Source organism: Poecilia reticulata, linkage group LG15, assembly GCF_000633615.1.
Source record: "Poecilia reticulata strain Guanapo linkage group LG15, Guppy_female_1.0+MT, whole genome shotgun sequence".
Lineage (NCBI taxonomy): Eukaryota > Metazoa > Chordata > Actinopteri > Cyprinodontiformes > Poeciliidae > Poecilia > Poecilia reticulata.
This window is the reverse complement of record NC_024345.1, coordinates 30345195-30354255: the sequence shown is the minus strand read 5'-3', so window position 1 is coordinate 30354255 and position 9061 is coordinate 30345195. Positions and strand designations below refer to the sequence as shown.

At 50.2% G+C, this 9061-nt stretch overlaps 2 protein-coding genes across 3 annotated transcripts in view; one reads left to right on the top strand and one right to left on the bottom strand.

Moving 5' to 3' along the window:
- ppp2r5d (protein phosphatase 2, regulatory subunit B', delta) overlaps nt 1–3940 on the top strand; it is a 13757-nt gene extending 9817 nt beyond the window's left edge. Inside the window, 9 exon segments of the mRNA XM_008430509.2 lie at nt 53–233; nt 297–350; nt 423–593; nt 666–793; nt 2374–2475; nt 2549–2621; nt 2694–2741; nt 2803–2913; nt 2983–3940. Of these exon segments, the coding sequence (XP_008428731.1) occupies nt 53–233; nt 297–350; nt 423–593; nt 666–793; nt 2374–2475; nt 2549–2621; nt 2694–2741; nt 2803–2913; nt 2983–3120 (1006 nt within the window). The 3' untranslated portion in view covers nt 3121–3940.
- Nucleotides 3857–9012, bottom strand: mea1 (male-enhanced antigen 1). Of its 2 annotated transcripts, none has more exons than XM_017308899.1 (4): nt 8550–9012; nt 6250–6531; nt 6064–6172; nt 3857–4311 (listed from the first exon to the last, which is right to left on the bottom strand). In XM_017308899.1, the coding sequence occupies exons 1-4, from the start codon at nt 8727–8729 to the stop codon at nt 4136–4138; spliced, it is 747 nt and encodes a 248-aa protein (XP_017164388.1). In that variant the 5' UTR covers nt 8730–9012; the 3' UTR covers nt 3857–4135. The 2 variants fall into 2 exon arrangements, with proteins under 2 accessions (XP_017164388.1, XP_008428732.1); XM_008430510.1 differs by lacking the exon at nt 8550–9012 and adding an exon at nt 6907–7018.
- Between the last annotated feature and the right edge of the window lie 49 nt (nt 9013–9061).

The window sequence follows — 9061 nt, the reverse complement described above, 5'->3', positions numbered from 1 at the left end:
TGGAACGCGGCCGCTCTCTCTAACTGAATTGGAACGCGGCCGCTGCTCTCTCTAACTGAATTGGAACGCGGCCGCTCTCTCTCTAACTGAATTGGAACGCGGCCGCTCTCTCTGTTTCCTGCAGCATCATCAACGGCTTCGCTCTGCCTCTGAAGGAAGAACACAAGATGTTTCTGATCCGGGTTCTGCTGCCGCTCCACAAGGTCAAGTCTCTGAGTGTGTACCACCCTCAGGTGAGTGTGTGGTTCTGCCGGTTCTGCTGGTTCTGCTGGCTCTGACCCGGTTCTGCTCCCCAGTTGGCTTACTGTGTGGTCCAGTTCCTGGAGAAGGACAGCGGCCTGACGGAGCCGGTGAGTTTCCCGCTGCAGGTTCCTCGGCCCGGCCGCTGACCCCTGCCGACCTCTGACCCCTGACCTCCCCAGGTGATCATGGGCCTGCTGAAGTTCTGGCCCAAAACCCACAGTCCGAAGGAGGTGATGTTCCTGAACGAGCTGGAGGAGATCCTGGACGTCATCGAGCCGGCCGAGTTCGTCAAGGTGCAGGAGCCGCTCTTCAGGCAGCTGGCCAAGTGTGTGTCCAGCCCGCACTTCCAGGTACCAGAACCAGAACCGGGCCGGCCGCGGCGGCAGCTGCTGGTTCTGATGGAGGTTCTGCTGTGGTTCCAGGTTGCAGAGAGAGCGCTGTACTACTGGAACAACGAGTACATCATGAGTCTGATCAGCGACAACGCAGCCAAGATCCTCCCCATCATGTTCCCAGCTCTGTACAAGAACTCCAAGAGTCACTGGAACAAGTAAAAACCGACACACACCGACACACACACACCGACACACACACACACACTGACACACACACCGACACACACACCGACACACACACACACTGACACACACACACACTGACACACACCGACACACACACCGACACACACACACCGACACACACTCACCGAGACACACACACACACACCCCGACACACACACACACCGACACACACACACACTGACACACACACACCGACACACACACACACCGACACACACACACACTGACACACACACCGACACACACACACTGCCCTCCCCACCTTTCACTCGCACGCGGCGCTCCAGGACATGTCGGTGGTAGAAATATGAAAAACGGTCCTAAGACCATAAGAGCCGCTGAGGGCAGCAGGGGACGCAGGCCGTCCTGCTCCATGAGGAATGACTCGTCATCGCTCATTCAAGCCTTGGGGTAAGTTGGTGCCCAATTTAGAAATCCAAATCAAGGCCGCTTTCTTTCTCTGGCCCATTGTCCAGGTGGGATTATGCTCCAGGACCGTCATCGCTGCCGAACTCCAGGTGTGCTGGATGAAGTGCAACTGCAACTGAAAGATTCTGCTTACATATTTTGTTTGTCTTAAAAATAATTCAGTTCATTTCTTCTTCATCCCCCCGTCCTGGAGTGTGTATGTCGCTCCATCCTATCCAAGAGGGGACTTGTGTCGTTCTGTACAGACCAAGTGGGGACTTCCTTTCTGTACTGCAAATCAATAAATAAAATCCATTCCTATAAATATAGATTGAAGCAACAAGCATTAAAATTCACACATATGTCTCACATGGAATCATTTATAAGTTATATTGGGTGGCCTCAGAGAAAACATGTTTTCTGTAATACAAACTAACACAAATTGGACTCCTTTAAATAAAGATAAAGTACAAATGTTAATTTTAAATTTGGTTGAAATACGTCTTAAAAGTGGCTAATGAATGTTTTGGAACTGAAGAAAATTTATTCATGAAAACACAAAAGAAGAAAACAATCTGACCTTTTTACATAACATTTTATTCTTATTGCTTTTTCCAAGTCCTGCCTTTAAATTCCTCTTTAATAAAACTTTTATATTTTTCTTTAAAAAATACTAAAGTGTGTTTCTAGATCCTGGTTTGTTCTCAAAGTGGCCACTCCACAGTCTGAAAGGCTTCTCTAGGCTTCTTTGTTTTGATAAGTGGAGTGTGTTAAAGGGCCATAGTAATTCATGCCCCAACCTGCTGAGGCGCTGTTGAGCATTAACTCTTCACACTCGCACACACTGATGTCCCCTCTTGGCAAAAGTTTTTTTTCCAGATGGTTTTTAACATGTTTTTAACTTGATTTAGAGCATGTCCAAGAGGGGACCTAAAAATGTCCCCTCTTGGCCGGAGGGTCCCCTGTTGGGTGAGTGTAAAACGATGCCAATGTCCCCTGTTGGACAGGTGCGTAAGTACACATTGACACACACACACACACACTGATACACAATATTCAGGTCAAAAGGCAGGCTAAACCATGTATACCAACACTGACACACACACTAATACACACACTCTTCCTCCTCCTCTTCCTCAGGACGATCCACGGTCTGATCTATAACGCTCTGAAGCTTTTCATGGAGATGAACCAGAAGCTGTTTGACGACTGCACTCAGCACTACAAGGCCGAGAAGCAGAAGTAGGTCCTAGGAACCAGAACCTCTGGACCGGACCGGACCAACAGAACTGACCTGTTTCTGCTCCTCATGCAGAGAGAAATACAAGCTGAAGGAGCGGGACGAAGTCTGGATGAAGATCGAGGATCTGGCCCGGCAGAACCCACAGGTAGGGGGCTGAGGATGACGATGAAGATGATGAAGGTCTCTGGGCATCATGTCTCCTTCTGTTTACCTGCAGAGCAATAAGCTCCACCCCCTTCGGCCTGGACTCCACCCACAGGAAGAGGTGAGTGATGCTGTGTGTGTGTGTGTGCGTGTGTGTGTCTCTGACTCGTGCTGCGTTCCAGTTCCTGATGTTCAGCGATGGCGGTCTGGCCTTCATCTCCATGGAGACGGAGACTCCGACAGCGGAGGACATCCAGCTGCTGAAGAAGACGGTGGAGACGGAGGCGTCCCAGGTAGACACACCTGTTGACCTGAGCTACGCTAGCTAGCGGTGGCTAACCAGTTCTCCGTCTGGCCTGCAGGGGGCGAAGGAGCTGCAGAAGGACAAGGCGCTGATGCGCAGGAAGTCGGAGCTGCCGCAGGACGTTTACACCATCAGAGCTCTGGAGGCGCACCAGAGGGCCGAGGAGTTCCTCACAGCCAATCAGGAGGCACTCTGACCCCCATGAGGCCCCGCCCTCTCCACGGCTCCGCCCCCTGGTGGCCCGAACCAGTAGGACACTAGAAGCTCCACCCGTCTGTCCATGTGCCGTGTCTCAGCGCTCCACTGTGATTGAACATCAGCCCACAAGCCACGCCCACATCCCCCCTGAGGCTGCCGCGGTTCAGACCGCCGAGCGCCTGAGCGAGTCCACAGAGGTGCGTCCTGATTGGCTGCTCCGGCTCCACCCCCGTTATGGGCTGCCCAGGTGTTGTCATGGAAACGTGGGGCCATCAGGCTCCTGTTGTGCTTTACTGCACTTGAACTCAGCGTGGATGAATGTCCCTGTGACCTCTGACCTCACTTAGCCAATCAGCTTTGGATCTGCATAGACGCAGCGAATGTAGGCGTGGCCTCCGCCAGGGCTACCACCAATCAGGGCTTAGACCCAAACACCAGGAACCAAGCCCGGTTCTGATGGTCCAGTCGCCACAGGAAGTGATGCGATGGCTGCAGGTTCCTCCAGGCGTTTCAGACATGAACTCTGATTGCTCAGAGGAAACAAATCATTTAACCAGCTCTGAGGTGGGGGAGGGGCTTTGTGATGTCAGGAGGCCACGCCCCCATGAAGGACACGCCCACAGCACGTCTGTTTTCTTCATCGCTCTTCCATCTGTTGAGCCGGCATGTCATCATCCCATTGGCTGTGATAAGCTCCGCCCCCACCACCCTATGTCGTGACACCACCAGGCGGCGCTGTTCCAGATGTTTATTGAGCATCACACGGTGATTTGTACAGATGTTCATGTACAGCAGAAATAAAGAAGATCCCGCCCCCATGTATGACCACTTCCTGTTTCTACACACAACAGGAAACATGAGAGCAATAAGACGGAAGGAAGCTGGTCCAGACTAAACCAAGGAAGAACAAAGAGTCAGTAAACATTAGTTATCTGGGTCGGATCGGAACCAGGAGCAGCCGAGGCTGCAGCTGCTGGCGGTGCGTTCAGGGTCCTGTAGGGATGGCGGTGCGTTCAGGGGACGTGGTTCCGGCGCAGCATCCGCAGCCCGGCAGAACTCTGGCGCTCCTGCAGCGCGTTCTGGACCAGATCGCTCCACTGGGCGTCGGAGATCTGCTGCGCCCAGGGCGGCACGCCGAGCGAGGGCAGCGCCACGCCCGCCATCGTCCTCTTCACCAGCTCCACATGGGCTGCAGAGACAGGAAGTGATGTCAGATCACACCCTTAGGTTAGGGTCAAACAGGAAGTGATGTTCTGCACGACCTTTAACCCGATCTGTTCCTTTAGTGGTTCCTCATCTGTAAGCAGGAGAGCAGAACCTGGACCGGGCCCTGACCCAGTTCTAGACAGCCTAATCTCTGGTACCTCTAAACAGAATCCTAAATCCGATCCGGTTCCTCTAAGCTAGCGGTTCTCAACGTGGGCGGTACCGCCACCCAGGGGGCGTTCAGAAGACTGCAGGGGGCGCTGGCGGACATTTTTACAAAAGGGGGGCGCTGGGATGCCTTTGGGGGGCGTTTGGTCGAAGGTAAACTTTACACCTTAAATCCACAACAATACGAGTTTAGACTTTCAGCTACTTGGTAAAACTGTATTGTGTAACATTAAACCATGTTTAGCTGCAGCTGTATCGATGGCAGCTCTTCTGCTATTCAGTGTTTGTAGCTTCACCGCATCAGTTCAGCGTTACACCAGCTGATGACGCTGCTGTGATTCACTTTGTGTTTTATTTCCGTTTGAAAGCTGGACGCTTCCATGGAAGGACAACAGAAAATCACTCTTATCAACATGTAATTACTAAAATCACGATACCCTCACTGAGTATCCCTCTGAAAAATGAACCCATTTAATTAAAGAAATAAAGAAATCCCTCCATGGTGATACCTCGATAGAGAGCGTTCATTTTATAGCGTTAACACGGAGCTGTAAGTGGTCCGGTATGAAACGGGGTGATAGAACAACACAGCACTTTWAMATTTCAAYAAKCAGAATGCAGAAATTGTTTCCGTTGTTTTAAAAGGTTTATGTCAGTCTGCCTTTTCCCCATCGATACGCTTCCCCACCGCCCTGCACCTTAAGGGTTAAAAAAAGACGCTCACATTGAGCAAAACTCTGAAACAGGAGAAACGGGACATGAAACGGAGCGACGGACTAGATGTGAATTATGGCATAAAAACAGAGAATCCGACGCTGAACAGTGAAAAATCAACACATGATGTGAAACATGACGATGAGGCGGCACAGCAGGTGATGAGTGAAGATTACTGATGGTCAATAAACGATAAAATAAATGTAGCAACAGGAAAGAAACTAAAGTGGACATAGCAATAAACCAAGAGAGGATAAAACTAATCAAAKGAAACTAAAWGGAAATGAATGAAGAACAAAATGCAAGAATAAACTAAGAAACTAAAGTAAATACAGAGGAATAAACTGGTATGGCAAGACCTTTMGAGCAATAATTAATACAGAGACTGTATGGCAAGAATAAACAGACACTATTTCCAGATAAAAGGTAAAATAATATTGTTGAAGTGCCATGGGCAGGAGCGCAACTACACATTATTCAGGTGGATGCGAAAACATAAATCGGCACAACCCCACAAAGGAGAGTAGAAACATATGCTCGCCTCCCCCCCCAGCCCCCCTCCTCCAGACGCCGATACGTTTAGGGCAAAACTCGCTACATTTACCCCGTTATGTGCGCGAGGTGAAGGAGCGTAAGGCGCTGAAGTGTCCGGGAAAACATGATCGGTGCGCCGATTCAAAACATCTACAATAGTGATGGTAACATTAGTGATAAAATAATTGTCAGTGCAAAGTAACCTACAAATGTTTTGGTGGGGGGGTGAGGGAGCTGGATTAGGGCTGGGGCTGGGGCTGGGGGGGGCTGGGCCGGAAGAGGTTGAGAAACACTGAGCTAACCTGTCTGGACGTCTCACCTGGATCCATGGGGATGGACGCTCGGCTCCTCTGCGCCGCCGCCCCCTCCGGGTCCTCCTCCTCTTCGCTGTCTGGGGGCGGAGCTTCAGGTAGGTGCAGACCCATCACCTGCAGGGACACGCAGGTGAGACGGGGCACGTCAGCAGGTGGGAGAGATGCGTCACCTGTTGCTGGGCAGATCTCACCTCTATCCTGTGCTGCAGCTGCTGCAGCTGCTCCGAGTGGGACGTGTCCCCCCTGTCCTCCTCCTCCGGCTCCCCGGGTCCGTCCGGGTCCTGGTTCAAAGGCTGGTAGTAGTACCCCCCGCCGCTCTCCTCCTCCTCCTCTTCCTCCACCCCGTCCTCCCCCCCAGGCAGCACCGCCCCGTCCACCGGACGCTCGTCCTCCCCCAGCTCGTCCTCTGAGCTCGGCAGCACTCTCTCTGGTCCCATCGCTGAGCGGCACACTTCCATCCACCAGACGCAGCCCTGCGGACAGACAGGGGACATGCAGGGGACATGCAGGGGACAGACAGGGGACATGCAGGGGACAGACAGGGTGAGACGCGCTGGCGCAGAGAACCACAGTGATCCTACATTGGGTCAGAACCAGTAGAACCCGGTGGTACTGCTGGTTCTGACTCCTTCCATGGCCCGCCCTCAGGCCGCGGTTCCTCTCCTCTGACCAGAACCAGCGGTCGGAACCGCCGCTACCTGCTGAAGGTGGAGAACAGCAGAAGCTAACGGCTAACACAGCTAGCAGCTGCCAGTCTCCAGATCATTTGATGGTTAGCTTGTTAACTAGCTGGTTAGTCCGGTAGTTGGTGTCTCCCAACTAAACCTCTTGTCTTCACCTGTCCTCACCTCTCTGGGTCTGCTTCACCTGGAGTTAGCTGTTAGCCTCTGCTGCTAGGCGCAGCGGGTGATGCACCAACACTTCCGGGTGCGTCACACGTAGCAACGGAAGTGCTTTTACAAACTTTATTGAACAAAAGAAAAACTGATGGCGTTTCCTATCAGACAACCAGAGTGAAGTTTTATCTGAATTCCAGATCTATTTGAAATCTGTTGGATCATTTGAAGACCTGACTGAATTATTAACGGAATTAAAACATCAATCTGTCAATTCTAACATATAAATCCCCTTGTTGGTATTTGTTATTGTTTCATTATTATTATTATTTTTCTCTTTAACAATCTCTGTATTTCCATTTTGAAATCTGCTCCATTATGTCTTCTACAGAGTTGCACTGTTGTATTTGCCTTTCTTGTTTGTTTAAATAAAGTTTGATAAAAATAAAAAAACACCTGCTTCCGACGGATGACAAGGACCTTTCCAGAATAAAGGTTGATTAAAATTACCCATAAAAAAGGAAAACAACCAGAGTGAAGACATTATGTGAAGTAGATTGTAATAAATGAACTCCGCAGTAAAATAATAAAAATAACATCCGGAACCTCCATGGAAACCGAACTTTGGTTCTTCTTTGCTCGGAAAGAGGCTAAAGGAAGCCGCAGGGTGGCGCCAGAGAGCAGCAAACCCTTCATTTCCCCTGAAGACCGGAAGTTTCTGATAATCTTCAAGAAAATAAAAACTACACAGATTTAAACTTTTGGCTTCATCTGATTCTGGGATAAAGAACCAGAACCGCAGTGATTTTATTCGGATCCACATGATGGTTCAAGCCTTATCTGGATTCAGTAAGACCAGACCAGGTCAAACAGAACCACCACAGAACCGCCAGCTGTACAAAAATTATAAAAATATTTCACATTCACAACCTTCTACTGAGGACTTTTATTTTCAGGAACTCAATTAAAATGGATTTTTCTCAGATTGTCCCAAAGCTTCTAATCTTTATCTCTAGGTTCTGCAGAACCTTGAGATTAATTCACAAGCGGTTCTGAAGTCTGATTGGCTCATCTGGGAACTGGAGGTCACGACCTGTCAGGAGTTCAAAGTTCAACTTCTTTTTCCCAGGATGCTGCAGATATTAATGGATTCATTCAGTTGTTGTTTTAATTTTTCTGGACCTGTAAAAGGTTCTGATCCAGAACCAGAATTTTCTGTTTGATCTTGTTTCCTGTTTTGGTTCCATAGCAAAAACAAAGAGTGACGTCATCACGCATGCCCAGTCCCAGAACCGTCCCTGCAGAGCCCAACAGAACTTTACGTCCCTGGCCATGCCTGGCCCTGTCAGATATATTGGTTTCTATGGCGACGGTACTCGTAGAGGATCGTCACCGGAAGCTACGTCACAGCTAATCCTCCAACATTGAAGAGGAGTCACTCCGATGAAGCTTGTTCAGTTTCATCTTCATTGATCAGATTAACTTTTATTTAACTCTAATTAAAACATAACATTCAGGTTTATTCACGCGCTCTTATTCATTTATTTCATAAAGCAAAATGTTGTGTAATGGCGGTTCAGCAGGTCAGGCTTTTCTGCTCAGAGTGAGTCCTCCTGTCTGTCCTCCTATCTGTGCTTCGTAGTAAAGCTGCTCACCTGCAGGAACACACCGGGACCCCAGACTCCCTCTGCCCGACCACCAGCGCTGCTGCGCGGCTGCAGGAGCCCCAGGCCTCCCCTACCGCCCGGGTCAGAATCAGAACCGGTTCTGATGCTCACCGTCCCGTTGGACCCTAACCTGCTCTGGCTTGCGGCGGAACCGTGGAATGATGACATCAGCGCGTGACCGTGTGTCCGCTCCGCGCGTGAGCTGATCAATCGCTTCTCAGGTTAATTGACTGATTGAGCAGAGAGCCAATCAGAGGCTCGATCAGCTGGTCCTGCTCTCTGATTGGCTCGGCACGGTTCGGTTCTGAGGTCAGCTGAGGTTCTGGAGACGTTATTAATATCCTGCAGGTTCTGAAATGATGAACCACCGGATCAGAACCGAAACCGGTCCGCCTCAGAACCTCCTGATCCCGGCGCTGATTCTGGTTCTGGATGTTCTGGTTATGATTCCTCAGAAGTTTGGTGCAGTTTGGTTTGTGTTTGGTTTTGTTCCAGTTGAC